Source organism: Syngnathoides biaculeatus, chromosome 2, assembly GCF_019802595.1.
Source record: "Syngnathoides biaculeatus isolate LvHL_M chromosome 2, ASM1980259v1, whole genome shotgun sequence".
NCBI lineage: Eukaryota > Metazoa > Chordata > Actinopteri > Syngnathiformes > Syngnathidae > Syngnathoides > Syngnathoides biaculeatus.
In genome coordinates, this window is record NC_084641.1 from 11,401,065 (window position 1) to 11,418,895 (window position 17,831).

The 17,831-nt window shown below is 42.5% G+C and overlaps 1 protein-coding gene across 2 annotated transcripts in view; it reads left to right on the plus strand.

The window, feature by feature from the left end:
• The first annotated feature begins 1,032 nt into the window (after positions 1-1,032).
• LOC133507863 (SLIT-ROBO Rho GTPase-activating protein 3-like) overlaps positions 1,033-17,831 on the plus strand; it is a 38,264-nt gene continuing 21,465 nt past the window's right edge. Inside the window, exons 1-7 of one of the 2 annotated variants that reach the window (XM_061833398.1) lie at positions 1,033-1,168; positions 7,336-7,615; positions 15,043-15,214; positions 15,290-15,452; positions 15,684-15,746; positions 15,860-16,033; positions 17,040-17,168. In XM_061833398.1, coding sequence (XP_061689382.1) covers positions 7,546-7,615; positions 15,043-15,214; positions 15,290-15,452; positions 15,684-15,746; positions 15,860-16,033; positions 17,040-17,168 — 771 coding nt within the window. In that variant the 5' untranslated portion in view covers positions 1,033-1,168; positions 7,336-7,545. The remainder of the gene's footprint in view (positions 1,169-7,335; positions 7,616-15,042; positions 15,215-15,289; positions 15,453-15,683; positions 15,747-15,859; positions 16,034-17,039; positions 17,169-17,831) is intronic. The other variant, XM_061833390.1, reaches the window with a different exon arrangement.

Genomic DNA, 17,831 nt, shown 5'->3' on the forward strand with positions numbered 1-17,831 from the left:
GATTTTTTTTCTGTTTCATTTACAGAGTTAGAGCACATTGCCGGGCAATCCGCGGATTAATTACGTGCGTGACATGCTATATAGCCTGCAGCTGAAGATTTGATTCCGTTTAAGTGTACCCTCGGTGCACATGAGAAGCCTGCACCAGATGTTGGTAACCTCCTTCCCTGACAATGTTGAAAAGCCATGCTACTGTTGTAATGTAGACAACGCACACGATCCTGGTGTACCCCCCGCCGCGTGTACATATAAAATGCAGCATTTCCGAGTTCAATTTCATTAGCCTGCAATCAGTCCAGGAAACACCTTTGAATCGTAAATATGTCACCCGAGGTGAAGAATGATTCCACTATGGCGTAAAAGCTGTCTCTCGCGATGACAATCGTCGTCGATGACTAGTCTTGGCAGCGTTTGTAAGGTAAATGAAGAATGCATTTGTCTACAGCATATGTGTTTGCAGCACTGTGATGAGTATAAGCTGCTTGTGACGCTCTGCATCCGACATGGCAGTCAGCAAAGCAGTCTCTTGTCGACTGAACGTGTGTCGGTGTACGCTCTGTTGGATTCATCCATCATCGCGCACGTGTGTGTCTATGCAAGTCATGTGAGGGTGAATAATACAAGGTCATCAGTATAACATTCGTGAGAGTGAGAGGACTGGATGTTGGGTGGGGGATGGCGGGGGTGGGGGTTGCTATGCAAACGATGGATGGATGGATGCATGTTGGGAGGGAGGGGAACAAGAACAAGGCATGCTGAGAGAGAAAGATGGTATATTCATAGCAGCAGTGGCATTTATAGCTGCCCGGAGGAGAGGAAAGTGTGGAGGCGTGGCTTGAGTGGCTTCATGAGGGGGAGAGGGAGGGAAGGGGAGGAGTGAAGCATCTCTGCTGTGAGAGGGAGGCTATTTAGCGTATTTGGCAGGGGAGGCGAAGAAAGGAAGAAAGAGGGGAGGGAAGGAGGGGTGTTTTTAAGTCTGAGATGCGAGTGACAGAGAGAGAGAGAGAAATGTGGGAGGGAGAGGAGAGGCAGGGAGTACTGAGCCGAGAGGAATCTGTCAGATGCAAACAAACCGCTCTCTTACTGTCTGTGCGTTGAAGAGAACAAGGGATGGGAGGAGAGACCTGAGGGAAAGATAGAAAGAGACAACAGAGGAGCACAAAGTGAGGTATAATTTGTTGACAACCAGCTAGCATGTGTGTGTGTTTATGTGTTTACACTCTACATGTGTGAGAGTGGATGCTTGTCTATGTGTAAAGTGAACGGCGTTGTATTTATGCAGTATTTAGTGTAGTGTTTTCAAAGCATTTGTAGGTGACACACGCTGACTCCATTATGTAATATGTGTGCATCATGTTCTGTGTGTGTGATTGTGCTTGTGTAATTACGCTGGGGTGTTTATGTGGATACGGTGTAGAGCCGTCCCATAGTCTCTCAGTGGTCGCAGGAGGTGATTTATGGCAATTGTAAATAAAAGTCGACACACCACATCAGCTCATCCTGAAATTGGGTGCCGCTGTCTCACTTATATGCTGTTTTCCATCTAGTAGAGGAAACTAAATCAGCAGATATCTCATATGAATGGTGTTTGTTTTTGGTTGTATGCTTTGCATTGCAATAAAAACACATTTTGTTCATTAAAAAAAACTGACATTGCTCATGATATCAGTGAATATATATAATAATGCAAAAATAGGTACGTTAAAGGATAAATACCTAATGTGGGGGTGATTGTTCTTTACCACGAAGAGTTTGGTGTTGAATGGCCTTGCTCATGGGCATTTGGACAGTATCCAGGATGTGCACCCTTAACCAGTGCTATATTGATAAGAAGAATAATGTATTACGCTTATATAGTGCTTTTCAAGCAAGCATATTTGGGTCATTAATGAATATTTTTTTTAAAAATGCAGTGAAATTGTAAAATTTACACAACGCACGTGATGATCTCACAGCACATTGCGGCGCCACGGCACCCTGCCTGGGAATCACTGACCTGGATGATGCAGCTTTCACCATTCCATTCTAATTCACGCTGAACTGATTTGAACTGGACTGTGCCACTTGGTGGAAAACACGACAAAAGACTACGCTTATTTTTGGTGTTGAAAATTGATGAGACATTGACATAAATTTAGAGCTGTAAAAGTTCATTTAAATGTCTGTGACAGTCAGAAAATAATTAACACCTACAAGAGAAGTAATGTGAGCCATAATTATGGTAATTTGGTGAGAGACTAAAATATCTTTCAAGAAATGGACCTCTAATTAGATCTGTCACAGCGAACTTTATTAGATACACGGTGCTTTGGGACATAAGCCTCTCACCCTGTACAGTGCCCAACTGTCAGAATCTTTTTCTGTTTCACTTTTTTTTTTTTTTTTTCAAATCGTACCTTCTGCCAGAGCCGTCAACTACGCCTTACACAAAACAAACACTGTGAATGATCTTCCACATGAGCCACAGAGAAATTTTGATTGCTATGTGTAAAAAAAAAAAAAAGAAGCCTTTTATTCTGTCTTCAGTGGAATTTAGGTCCTTTGCCACATCCTAAAATGCTCATTGTAGGAAAAAAAACAACAAAGATCCAGCGTAGTTCAGTTCTATCTTTTGATTAAAAATGGCCAGCCTGCTGTTTTTTGCAAGAGGTCCGTTGGCTATTGCTGGATGTTTAGTTCTGCACGACAACCCTGAAGGAGTCCTCCCTGTGGTGTGTTTTTATGTATCTGATCAGAATGCATGTGGCTGGAAACCTTCTGAAGGAACAAACATACTGTGAGTAAATATCGTCTGAGTGTACAGACTGTGTGTGTCCAGAACTCATTTTGTCGGTGACATATTGACACTGAAGAGTCACTGATGGTGTAGTGGTACATACGCCTGAGTTTGGTCAGGGCAGCATGGTATCGATTCTCGCTTAGTGATGGTGTTGTTATCTCCCCTGCAATTGACTGGCGAGCAGTTCAGGGTGCAGTCAGCCTTTTGCCCAACGATAGCTGGGATAGGCTAGGGCTCTCTCATGACCCCTGTGAGGATAAGCGGATGAATGTATATTGCCAATTGATTGTACACGTGCTTTCTATGATTCAGAGTAGATTTATCCTTAATGTTTATAAGTGAGAAATCAAAGTTTTTTCTGTTTCTCCTATGGGGACTTATGGAAATAATTTCCGGGGGCTAAAATGCATACTAGGATATAGACTTTTGCAATAATTGTTGAGCTTTCAAGCATGTTGTGGCCACCAAAAGGGTAGTGAATTTGTCAAAAGAATACCCAGTAATAATAAATACCAGTCCAAGAGGGAATAAAGTGAAAAACAATATTATCTATGATGTAACTATGTAAACTATAATCATACTCCAAATTCAAAGTGGATAACTAGTGTCATGCATGTGAAAACATCTGCAGTGACACTCTACTAAAGCTTGCTGAATATGCTTCACTCACTTTTTTTTTTCAAGTGGTGAAAAATGAGCTCACTGACCGAGTCACCATTTGCGAATTTCATCAAGACGACTGTGGAAATGTGACTCTGTAGCGTGTATGGCCTCTGTGAGTGTGTACTTACCCCACACAATGTTGGAATATCTACATGTAATGTATAAGGGAATCAGTCAGTGCTCACAAAAACACAACATGGATATGCCTTGACTTTGTTGAGTTTTCAAAAATTAGCTGTTTGGACAGATTTTTGCAAGCAAAAATGAGATGCATAAGCACTAGTTGATGGGAGCACACGCAACTCAACTCTTTCACAACAAGCATCACAAAAAGTGTCTTAGAGCTGTTTATTTCCACTTCCAGGTGGGGTTTACTGTCAAACTAAACATACAAGTAAAAGGCTGACATACTGTATTTTAAACAAACAAACTACGTTGCTTTATGTATCTCTGCTCGGTTAATGCAAACGTACAATGCAAAACGACATAGAGAGGTTAATGAATAACAACTGGTTGTCACAGACATATATATTATCCTCTGGAACAACAACAAAAAAATAACCATTATTAATATCACACCAGAAGCAGCACAATTTTAGGCAAAATTTCATGACTGGATCTTCCATTCATGTCAATGCGAAAAGCTGATTAACCGTACAAGTGTTTTAGCGTACAACCATGGAACAAATTCCATTAAGTAAGTCAAGTCACCATTGTATTTCGCAACAGTTTCAAATAAGTTGGGTTTTAGGCATATTATTTTAACACAACTTAAGATATTATAATTTGGCATTTTTTTTAAACCTGGTCTTTTCAGCTGCATCGCTTTGCAGAGTAGTGGATCCATCTGCCTTTGTGCTGGAAGTTCAAGTTATTGCTGTGCTTAATGCTGTAACTTTTTGGTACATTTCCTTTGACCTTCTAACATTTTATGGTAAAAGAAAAGACTTCACTGTTAATTCATTTCCCAAATCAGCATAGCAGAAGTTTAGCGTATAGTTGCACAACACGACGTACAGTATGCATGTGTCAGGAAATGCATACTCGCTATCTGCCATACTATCAAATAAAATTTCCCCCCAGCTCGTTACATCTTACAATACATCCTGTGTTGTATCTAATCCGGTTTGCACTCATAGTTGAAAATCGCTTCTGTATCTGTGTGAACCACAGATGTTTTCTTTCTTGTTTTTAATCTACTTTTGGGTCTCTTTCTTCTGGTAACCTGGCTTTTGCTCTGGGAAAATGCCTCTGATAACCTTGGTATAAACTTCTTAGAAAACTATACAAAAGTCTTATTCAATTAGATTAGTTTCCAGCTTCACGTGATGTGTGTGCATGTACAACCAAATCCTTAAAAGCTATTTTTTATTCCAATGAAAATCCTGTATGTTCAATCAAAATAGAAATTCCAATGATCTACTCCAGTATTAATATTGCATTACGTTCTGTACAAAATCCTACTAAAATTTTTAATAGTCAGTACTTCTTGACATTTTGCGTTTCAGCTCAGGATTGTTGCAAAGTCCCTCCCAGGCAGATATTTAATGTTCGCTTTGTTCCTTCCCGATTAAGGAAGCACACAGATGAAGGCTTGTGAGCCTCCTCCAAGGTCTCAATGTCCTCACAATTCTCAGCAGTGGGAAATTGCTCCATTTGTTCACTCTAATTCTACATTAACTTTCAATTTCTTTCTCTAGCTGAGCTTTGTCTGGGAAATTGAAACAGAACTTTTGAATCATAATACTAAAGCTCCTTCTCAATGTTTTATTTAAGACACACGGCTTGTAGAGGTTGCGCAAGTTTATTCAATGACGTTGGCCAGCCGATGAGGAACAGTTAAACCTGCTGTCAAACTGGCCGACTTTGCCCGTCGTTGCCGGGTGCAAAAACCTGTTGAGACACAGGATGTGGTGAGTGGTTGCGTTTTTAGGTAAGTGAGTGGTTGTCTGCTTCCCTCCTGAGCAAAACATTCAAACAAACGTCTGTGGAATGTTCGACGACTGTACTTTGCAAAATTACAATTTCGGATGTTTTCCTGTGCTATCGCACCAGACTAATTGTACTAGACCGTGCTACGTGCTTTTAACAGTGTACAGTACAAAACACTTCCAAGATTAAACTTTTTAAACAAGTAAAATGATTTTTTTGGGGTCCATATGTAAGAAGGCCACTTCATGTTTTACCAAAGATGTAAAACAGAAGCATCTGAACTTCTCTTCTTCAAAGGCCACATGCAGAACAAGAGGAGGCTTTCTTCGGGAATTCTTCACCTTTTATTGTGTTTCTTTCGGCTTGTCCCTTTCGGGGTCGCCACAGCGTGTCATCTCAGATGAACGCATATATATTTTTGGCACAATTTTTAAGCCGGATGCCCTTCCTGACCCAACCCTTCTCAGGGAGCAGAGGCCCCAGTGGGATACGAACCCACAACCCCTGGTTTACCAAACTAGTGCTCTAACCACTGAGCTACGAATTCTTCACCTTTAATAAACACACTAAACCTGATTCACCAATGTAGATAATGATGTGTTGTTTATATTTACTTTGGAAAAACTGCTCCATCACAACTTTATATTAAAAGTGATGGGAACAATAGATTAATTGGACACTCTAAATTGCCCCTAGGTCTGATTGTGAGTACGACTGTTTGTCTCAGTGTGCCCTGCGATTGGCTGGCAACCAGTTGAGGGTATACCTCGCCTCCTGACCCTTGTGAGGATAAGCGGCACAGAAAACTGATGGATGGAAGACAAATAGTTTGTGATTTTTCAGGATTTTGGAGTTCCTTGCGGGCCTGTAAAAATTCAGCCCTGCACTGAGCAGCAGCAGAATCCTCCACTTTCACCACCTGGGTCATTATAATATTATACTTTATTAAAACATACAGTTTTACAACATTAGAGGGAATGTAAAGAATTCAACAGTTTTTGCCACATTTCTTCTTCAATTCAATTCAATGGACATTTGAGTGCTACTTCTGATGTGGGCACCTTGGCCACTTTGAGAAAGAAATACGACATAATTCAGAAATACGACATACTGTATATGAAGGAGATTGCTCTGTATTGTGGAGAAATATGAGTTCTTCTTCCCAGATGATAAAGACTATATCTTTATCAGGACTATGTGATGTCTCACTGTGTGGTTTAGCAATGTTATTCAAATATCAATTGCTTTCTGTGTGTAATAACATGACACCAATCTTATTCTTTCTACCTCCTATAAAATTTTGCGTGTTATATTCACACAAATAAAGACCATGATGATTCTTTCCATTTTAATTAAAAAAAAATGGGTTGTAAGATTCTTCAACAGTTGGGATGTATAACTGAACTAACCATTACATTACATTATTGTCTGGCGACCAATTCAAGGTGTAACCCACTTCTCGTCAGAAGATAGTTGGTATAGGCTCCAGCACACCTGTGACCCTAATGAGGATAGAAGTGGAAAAGAAAATGGATGGATGGATGGATGGATGGATGGATGGATGGATGGATAAATAATTTACTGTTTTCTGATTTTGTTTGACTTTTTTTTCTTTACGAACATCCCCGACCTTGAGGGACTGAATGTCCTTCGTTACTGCTCTTACTCATCCTTCCTCATCCTTCCATCCCCCTCCCTTCCTGCATTCTTCTTCCGTCATCAGGCTCCTCATCACAGTGTCCATCTACTGTCCATTCTTTGACGTGACCCCCCCCCCCGTCAGACTGTCCCTCTTACTAAATCTCCTTTCTCTGATTTTGCTCTCGCCCTGGCCTCATGTGTCCGCTTCTTATTTTCCCATCGCACTCGCTATGAATATGCCTCTCTTATTGGCAGTTGCCCTCTCCTTTCCATCCATATCTTGTAAACATAATACTCTTCTCTCTGTATCCCACATTCAGGCCTATCCACCCATGGATCGGCATTCCATGGACACAACCAACCGGCCTGACATCCCTGCCAAGTGTGGCCGATCTGTGCTGCATGAGGCATTAGGTCAAAAAAAGCACTGAGGCTGGAGGGTTAAAGGAGAGTCAACTGGGGCATTAAAAGAACACGCCAGGCTCGTGAGAAAGAGGAGTGAACAGACGAGCATCAGCGTGGTGGCCAAGATGATGACATCACACGGGAAACTGAGGAGGGAGAAGGGAAGTCTGGCCGAGTATGAAGCACAGATGAAAGGTGAGTCACTGGGCATCTGTGCAGGATTATTTCGTGCCATAGCTACACACCATAGATTTTATTACGTATAATATCACAAACATTTTGCCTCGATGGAGATAATGATGCTTGTTTTGGGATTAACACTTCTTAACTAAAACGTTCTAAAATGTACTTAAAATTCCGGTGCTGTCAAAATGCAATGTTTTCTATTGTTTTATGCATAACGTGCTAAAATGAGTCTTGACCTGGTCCAAGTTTAACATCCACCCAATTGTTTGGAATATTCAATAAAAGGCTGAAGGCAGAAAAATGACCTCACCAGTTTCAGGCATCTGCGTTATGTGATTATGTTATTCATTATTCAAGTACCTGCTTGTTCGTGGTGGGTAGACACTCAACTGAACTTGGGAAAATGGCTGAACGGTAACCTAAACCTAAAACTTGGCCTCTACATAACCTACCAACCTCAGAGGAGATGAGGACAGAATGGCTTTTTTTATTTTTTAATCTAAAAACCTGGATTTTTGCTATCATGCAGATTATCCACCTCCCCATCAGCTGTAAGTGCTTTAATGCACACAAGGGAATCCTATTTTGAAAATAATATGTAACTACATGACATCACTAGCACATTTTGACAAAGCCAGCATGAACGGTTGCATGTTATGTTTTAATGTAAAGAAAAATGAAGTGGCAGTGTTTGGCCCAAGTGGCTCTTGAAAATCCTCACTTATTGACCAATATGCAAAGGTAACAGTCTTAAATTTGGGTTTTAAAAATGGGCAGTGATTTTAAATTGAATGCGCAAATTGGCACAGCAGTCAAATCCAGTTTCTTTGACAGAAGGCAGCTGGCAAAGGTAAAATCTTTCCATGGATGGATTCAGAAATCCATGCCTTAATTTTATCTCATTCATCCATCCATTATCTTAGCCGCTTATCCTCAAAAGGGTCGTAGTAGTGCTGAAGCCTATCCCAGCTGTTAACGGGCAGGAGGCAGGGTACACCCTGAACTGATTGCCAGCCAATCGCAGGGCACATCGAGACAAACAACCGCACTCACAATCACACCTAGGGGGAATTTAGAGTGTCCAATTAAGGTTGCATTTTCTTGGGATGTGGGAGGAAACGGGTGTTGCCGGAGAAAACCCACGCAGGCACAGGGGGAACATACAAACTTCACACAGGGAGAGCTGGGATTGAACCCGAGTCGTTGGAACTGTGAGGCCAACGCTTTATAGCTGATCCACCGTCTTCTTCTTTTCCTTTCGGCTTGTCCCGTTAGGGGTCGCCACAGCGTGTCATCTTTTGCCATCTTAGCCTATCTCCTGCATCTTCCTCTCGAACCCCAACTGCCCTCATGTCTTCCCTCACCACATCCATAAACCTTCTCTTTGGTCTTCCTCTCGCCCTTTTGCCTGGGAGCTCCATCCTCAGCATCCTTCTACCAATATACTCACTCTCTCGCCTCTGAACATGTCCAAACCATCGAAGTCTGCTCTCTCGAATCTTGTCTCCAAAACATCCAGCTTTGGCTGTCCCTCTAATGAGCTCATTTCTAATCCTATCCAACCTGGTCACTCCGAGCGAGAACCTCAACATCTTCATTTCTGCCACCTCCAGTTCAGCTTCCTGTTGTTTCTTCAGTGCCACCGTCTCTAATCCGTACATCATGGCCGGCCTCACCACTGTTTTGTAAACTTTGCCCTTCATCCTAGCAGACACTCTTCTGTCACATAACACACCAGACACCTTCCGCCAGCTGTTCCAACCTGCTTGGACCCGTTTCTTCACTTCCTTACCACAATCACCATTGCTCTGGATTGTTGACCCCAAGTATTTGAAGTCATCCACCCTCGCTATCTCTTCTCCCTGTAGCCTCACTCTTCCCCCTCCACTTTTCTCATTCACGCACATATATTCTGTTTTACTTCGGCTAATCTTCATTCCTCTCCTTTCCAGTGCATGTCTCCATCTTTCCAATTGTTCCTCTGCGTGCTCCCTGCTTTCACTGCATATGACAATATCATCTGCGAACATCATGGTCCAAGGGGATTCCAGTCTAACCTCATCTGTCAGCCTATCCATTACCACTGCAAACAGGAAGGGGCTCAGAGCTGATCCCTGATGCAGTCCCACCTCCACCTTAAATTCCTCTGTCACACCTAAGGCACACCTCACCATTGTTCTGCTGCCATCATACATGTCCTGTACTATTTTAACATACTTCTCTGCCACACCAGACTTACGCATGCAGTACCACAGTTCCTCTCTTGGTACACTGTCATAGGCTTTCTCTAGATCCACAAAGACACAATGTAGCTCCTTCTGACCTTCTCTGTACTTTTCCACGAGCATCCTCAAGGCAAATAATGCATCTGTGGTACTCTTTCTAGGCATGAAACCATACTGTTGCTCGCAGATACTTACTTCTGTCCTGAGTCTAGCCTCCACTACTCTTTCCCATAACTTCATTGTGTGGCTCATCAACTTTATTCCTCTATAGTTCCCACACCTCTGAACATCCCCTTTGTTCTTAAAAATGGGAACTAGAACACTTTTCCTCCATTCTTCAGGCATCTTTTCGCCCGCTAGTATTCTGTTGAATAAGTTGGTCAAAAACTCCACAGCCATCTCTCCAAATTGCTTCCATACCTCTACCGGTATGTCATCAGGACCAACTGCCTTTCCATTTTTCATCCTTTGTAGTGCCTTTCTGACTTCCCCCTTAGTAATCATTTCCACTTCCTGGTCCTTCACTCTTGCCTCTTCAACTCTTCCTTCTCTCTCATTTTCTTCATTCATCAACTTCTCAAAGTATTCTTTCCATCTATTTAGTACACTACTGGCACCAGTCAACACATTTCCATCTCTATCCTTAATCACCCTTACCTGCTGCACATCCTTCCCATCTCTATCCCTCTGTCTGGCCAACCTGTAGAGATCCTTTTCTCCTTCTTTCGTGTCCAACCTGGTGTACATGTCTTCATATGCCTCTTGTTTAGCCTTTGCCACCTCTACCTTTGCCCTACGTCGCATCTCGATGTACTCCTTTCGCCTCTCCTCAGTCCTCTCAGTATCCCACTTCTTCTTCGCTAATCTCTTTCCTTGTATGACTCCCTGTATTTTGGGGTTCCACCACCAAGTCTCCTTCTCCCCTTTCCTACCAGATGACACACCAAGTACTCTCCTGCCTGTCTCTCTGATCACCTTGGCTGTCGTCGTCCAGTCTTCCGGGAGCTTCGGTTGTCCATCGAGAGCCTGTCTCACCTCTTTCCGGAAGGCTGCACAACATTCTTCCTTTTTCAGCTTCCACCACGTGGTTCTCTGCTCTACCTTTGTCTTCTTAATCTTCCTACCCACCACCAGAATCATCCTACATACTACCATCCTATGCTGTCGAGCTACACTCTCCCCTACCACTACTTTACAGTCAGTAACCTCCTTTAGATTACATCGTCTGCCCAAAATATAATCTACCTGCGTGGTTCTACCTCCGCTCTTGTAGGTCACTATATGTTCCTCCCTCTTCTGGAAATAAGTGTTCACTACAGCCATCTCCATCCTTTTTGCAAAGTCCACCACCATCTGCCCTTCAAAGTTCCTTTCCTGGATGCCGTACTTACCCATCACTTCTTCATCGCCCCTGTTTCCTTTACCAATATGTCCATTACAATCTGCACCAATCACAACTCTCTCGCTGTCTGGGATGCTCAGAACTACTTCATCTAGTTCCTTCCAGAATTTCTCTTTCAACTCTAGGTCACATCCTACCTGTGGTGCATAGCCGCTAACCACATTATACATAACACCCTCAATTTCAAATTTTAGTCTCATCACTCGATCTGATACTCTTTTCACCTCCAAGACATTCTTAGCCAGCTCTTCCTTTAAAATAACCCCTACTCCATTTCTCTTCCCATCTACTCCGTGGTAGAATAATTTAAACCCTGCTCCCAAACTTCTAGCCTTACTACCTTTCCACCTGCTCTCTTGGATGCACAGAATATCAACCTTTCTCCTAATCATCATGTCAACCAACTCCTGTGCTTTTCCTGTCATAGTCCCAACATTCAAAGTCCCCACACTCAGTTGTAGGCTCTGTGCATTCCTCTTTTTCTTCTGACGCTGGATCCGGTTTCCTCCTCTTCTTTGTCTTCGACCCACAGTAGCTGAATTTCCACCGACGCCCTGTAGGTTAGCAGTGCCGGGGGCGGGCGTTGTTAACCCGGGCCACGACCGATCCGGTATGGGATTCTTTAGATGAACGCTCATATTTGTTTGGCACAGTTTTTACGCCGGATGCCCTTCCTGACGCAACCCTCTGCATTTATCCGGGCTTGGGACCGGCCTACAGATTGCACTGGTTTGTGCCCCCATAGGGCTGCATTAAAGCTCGCTGATAGCTGATCCACCGTGCCGCCCATTATATCCCATCTGGACTTTATTTTGGTGTTAGCCAGACCTTCCTTAAACATCTCCAGTTGGTTCAAAATGCTCCTTCTTCCCCCCTAACTGCAGTACGTAAAACGGAGCACATACGTAAATCTAATCCTGGCCTGCCTCCAATGCCATTAGAAAGGTTGTGTTGGTGTACCTAATGCGATGGCTGGCGTATTTTCACACATGAAAGTGTGCTGTTGCAGCTGTTCATAGATACTATGACTATGTCTGACTGTATTTGTACTTACAGAATGTGTTACCGACACAGTATAGAGCTCACTGATGAGCCGTGTGAAATGTTCTATCGGAATAATCTCCCAGGCTTGTAAAGGCTTCCTTTTATAGAAGTCAAGCCATGAATCAATATTGACATCACACACCTTGCAGTAAATAGCAATGTGTGGACGTATTTGTGTCTTATACAGTATGCTGGGTTTTGGAGGATGCATACCGTGGCTCAGTGGCTCTGTACTGGACTACAAGAATGTATTTATAGTCGGTATTAGCGATGCTGTCTGCTCACATCCAGTCAGCTCTGGACTGCGTGCGCTCAAAATGAAGGGAGGATGGGAAATGAGGGGTGGGGGACGATCAAGTTGAGAAAGGCTACGTGAGCGATAGATGAAGAGTGAAGTGCAGACACTCCTGATATGAGATGTTGACGACTTCATTGTCCTTTTCAAAGCTCAAGTGCAGCACTGGGCCATGCTGAGTTCACTCTCCAGGGTATATGTATTAGAAAGTTATTTTGGGGTTCTAACGAGGTACCTGAGTGGAAGTAATTGCTCCATAAAACAGAGTCAGACACAAATTACCAAGTATTCCCTCAAGAAAAGTCTGTTCGTTCTTCTCTTCAAAGAATGTCTATAATAACAAATTTGACTATTTCCTTTGTAAGCCTGGTTTCATGTTAATTGATGAAATTAAGAAATTGCTCAGTGCATACATTTTTATCAAGTCACGCTCAATGCAAATGATTTGTGAATTGTGAAGCCACAGTTCTAATAGTATTAATGTAATAGTAGTAATAGTAATCATGAAGTATATTAGGGATTGTAATAAATACTGTACTGATAAAAATCCTCTGCGTTAAATTGCATCTTATTTGTGGAGTGTATGGAATATGCTCTTTTTGAAAAACCTATGATTTAATTAGACTGATGTTAGCTACAGTGAACAGGCAATTGCTAAAGCTAGTTTATAGCTTAAAGGGGAAATCCAGTGGTTTGCATTAACAATGTATCCAATAGGTCATGTAATATGTTCTCTTTCTTGATAATGTGATGTTAAATCCTTTCTCATTTAATAGTGTTTTGAGAAGATTTTTTTCAACAATTACGAATTTTCAGGGGCACTGCCATGTCACATGACCTACGTGGGCGTATGTGACGTGTTACATGCCGTTCCAAACGCTCGATTACATGGGACACCATTATCCTCAGCGCTCATTTCTGGGATTTATCCTCATCTGATGAAGAAATACCAGCATCGGTTGATTGGGAAGACGGAGGAATATTTCCATACAGAGCGGCGAAACTCAGCTCACGGTTCCACAGCTCGGCGGCATTATTTACAGCCAGAGGTTCTAATCTGTATGTAAATATTCCTCCGTCTTCCCGATCAACGGAGTGGCTCAGCCGCTTACGGCCGTGTTGCTCACGGCTGCATATGGAACTATTCCTCTGTCTTCCCGATCAACCGAGCGCCCGAGAGCCGCTCACGGCTGGGTTGCTCCCGGATGTGTATGGAAGTATTCCTCCGTCTTCCTGATACTATTATTTCTTCATCAGATGAGGATAAATCCCAGAAATCACCGTGACTCGCGAAAATGGCAGCACCCCTGAAAATTCGTAATTGTTGATAAAAAAATATTCTCAAAACACTATTAAATGTCAAGATTTAGTACATATTAAATGACCTATTGGATGCACTGTTCATGCAAACCAGTGGATTTCCCCTTTAAGATGGCCAAATATGCTGACATGACCATTGATTGCTTTTGCTACAAATGATAGCCAATGTCTGAACTCATTAGGCTACATTTTTAACAAATGTTTTTTTTTTACTTGAAAACCGTTCCTCAGCATATTCACAAACTAAAGTGCTTTGATTATATAAAGTAATGGTACTCAAAAAAGTTATAGATATTCTGTTTTTCGGTTACATTTTAGGGTAAACTTAAATTTGGCCTCTAAAATTTTAAACACATTTATCCAAGTGTTCAATGTGTCAGAACCTTTTCTACTACTCACTGTTCTCCCATATGGGGCTAAATGGCAAAATTCACAACAGGTGTTTGGTCCATGCCTTGATGAATATATTTCTTGGTTTAATTATTTTTTATATTCGAACAGTCCTCTTTATACAGGGGTAGAATCAGGCAGACTGGAAGTGTCGCAGAAAGTCATAGAAGTAGACACATACAAACTGATAAACAGTACCTCACCATTACGAGGCTTCACACAGTATGGAAATTGCAACAGAGATACAGAGAGACTGGAGGAGTCACAGAAAGGCATAGAGTGGAGATATATATAAATGTATATATGGTGTTGCGTTGGCCTCACAATTCTGAAGAACAACGTTGAAATCCCGGCCCCATGTGTGGAGTTTGCATGTTCTCCCCGTGCTTGTGTGGGTTTTCTTTGGGCACTCCGGTTTCTCCCACATCCCAAAAACATGCCTTAACTGGAGACTCTAAATTGCCCAGAGGTGTGATTGTGAGTCCAACTGTTGTCTGTCTCCATGTGCCCTGCAATTGGTTGGGAACCTATTCAGGGTGTACGCTGCCTCCTGCCCGAAGACAGCTGGGATTGTCTCCAGCACTCCCGCGACCCTCATGAGGATAGGCGGCTCAGAAAATGCATGGATGGATACCTGTTTCATATACTGAATGTTTTTGTCATAAAAATTGGTATGATACTTTTCAAACATATGAAATGTTAAGTCTTGTGGATTTTGGTTTTAAAAATTTAACAGCATTGTCTTCTCCCTCTATCTCAGACTTGCGGGCTCAACTGACTGACCAGATTAAGATTTTGGACTCCCAGATAGAGGTAAAACAGCAGCAACTCTCAGATCTCTCTGAGTTCCTCCGCAGACGGGGCGATATAGAGGCCGAATATGCCCGTGCCCTTGATAAACTTACTGAGAGGTTCACGCACAAGACTAAGAAGTAATTAACCAACATCTCATTTCACATAAGGTCATGAGTTTTTCAGTGTGAACGAGGATAACTTTTCCTCTGCAGGAAGGAGCAGTGGGGCCAGTCAGTGTGTCAAGTCTGGTCCGTTTTGTTGACTCAGACCCGTTTGGAAAGCCGGGAGCACTCAACGTTGGGTGACACCTGCTGCAACGCACTCACGCAGCGGTTAGCGCACAGTACAGAGGACACACACCGGCTACATAAACGGGTGAGTGGAGGACAAGAGCGTGGACTGTGAAATGTGCGATGGAGTGCAAATAATGGCATATCGGCAATTTCGTGCAAGTGCAAAGCTCGCTGACCATCCATAGAGCCATTCGTTTAATGTGCGGGTGTGCATTGGCAACTCTTATTTTTGTGCGATGGTCCAGTCCAATCTGGTTCGACTGCATCACGCATGTGAGGCAGGCCTTATATAAATGTTCTCTTTTACCAACAGAGCAAAGAGGTTGGAATCCAAATGCAGGATGAATTGCTTAAAGTCACCACTGAGCTTCAGACGGTGTGTATTTGAAATTGTTATTCTGCATTTTAATTATGTAAAGTAATGTCATGTATACAAGAAAGTGACAATGGTCATGTGCATTGTGCATCAAATGATGCATGGTCATAAAGGCCTTGAAGACATACAACCAGTACCACACTGATTGCCTGATAGCTGAAGGAAAACTGAAGGAGGCTGAGCGATTAGAAGAGAGACACACTGGCAAGTCAGCTGATCTCGGCCTCGGCCAATCAGGAGGGCAAAGGCGGAGCTCCGTTAAAAAGATGGAGAGATTAATGGAGAAGGTAAATCATGTTTCGCTAAGCATGACACGAGCAGTTTTACATTATGCGTGAAGTTGAATTGACAGACATGGTTACATGACGTATTCATATGAATGGACATACAAATGGTTACATACAGTAATGGGTTCTGTTTTCGTGACCAGTGCACATCCAGTGCTTGCTTGGCATAACTCTGATGTGGCAGGCTAGAATTGGTTATGATAATGTCATGGATCAGCGTACGCCCAGTGCTGGGTAAATGGGACTTCTGCACTGGTGTTGGCATCACCACACCATACTTCAATCCTTGTCTAATCGAAGCGATTTCTTCCATTACCTTTAAAAGCAGCCCAAACGCAAGATGATGTTTCTACATACAGAAGATTACTCAGTGATCTATGCATGACTGGGGAATTGAACACCGTGTATGCTTATTAAATACAGAAGGAGCTGGTGAAAAAAATCCTGGTTACGTCAACGTGTCCAGGGGCCTCCTGTATCTTACCCCACCAATGATTGTTCATCTCCACCTTATAAGTCACCAGCGGTTACCATTACCAAGAACCAATTGCAGTGACAATGCTCCACTCACACACGAATCATTGCGATTACGTATCATCCTCTTCCGTACAGAGACAAGAATGTCATTGCCCCTGATTTGAAGGAAATGAGAGGAGTTGCTACGATTGGACCTGATTAAAATCGACTGTGTTCACGACCACATCGGCGCAACCTCCCTCTTTTCAATATGCTGACATGCGCTAGACTAGGGAAACTATCTTGATGGATTGTGGATTTAGACCGCTTACGAGACAGATGTTTACATTATGTGTGTGAATAAATTAATTTTGTGTGTGTGCGAGTCTCCACATGCGTGTGTCCATCTGTGTGTGTGCGTGCATGTGTGTATAGGAAGACAGATGTTTACAGTACATTGCCTGCGTAAGTGAATGAACAGATTTTTACATTACATTTTACAGTATGTGTGTATGTGAATGGACAGACAGATGTTTGTGTGTGTATGCAGAGGCATGGCCGAGTGCAAGAGACCCAGCTCAAGTGTACTAAGGCCCGAAATGACTACCTTCTTAATCTTGCTGCAACCAATGCAGCCATGAACAAGTACTACCTGCAGGATGTCAGCACTCTCATTGACGTAAGAAATAAGCATTGCAGCAGCTCTCTCATCGCTCCCGTCTTCCTCTAATCAGTCTCCCATCTTCCCAATTCAATTAGCATTTGAAAAACTGACAAAATCACTTAAACACTTCATTACTACATATTACACTTAAATACTTAATTGGTTAGGTGACTCATTCATAAATATATGTTTGTTTGTCGGCTGCCACAATCAGTACGGACCTTGACCACGATTCGTAAGATGTACAGTTGTGTATTGTTTAGAGGTAAAAAGCATGTCGCTGTTAACCATGAAGACATGACAGCTGCAGCTGTTTGTCTGCATTCTTTTCAACTCATTCTAGTCCACACATAACACCACATGTGATTTCGTAGACTCAGGGAATCACCAGTATTTTTTAAATCTTCTTTCAACCATTGATGCTATATGAGGAACTACTGGATGTACATATGTCTCAGTTGATGGATTGTGGAAGCAAACAGGCTAACATATTTTTATTAATGCTTGTCACCAAACATCCATATCACGTTAACACGACCAGCTAAATATAAAAATTTAAATCAGTCCTTGGGCTCACTTCTCAATTTCATATTTTCGTCTATATCTCCCCTGCGACAGACTGGTTGGTGACCAGTTCAGGGTGTAGTCCACCTTTCGCCCGAAGTCACCTGGGAGAGG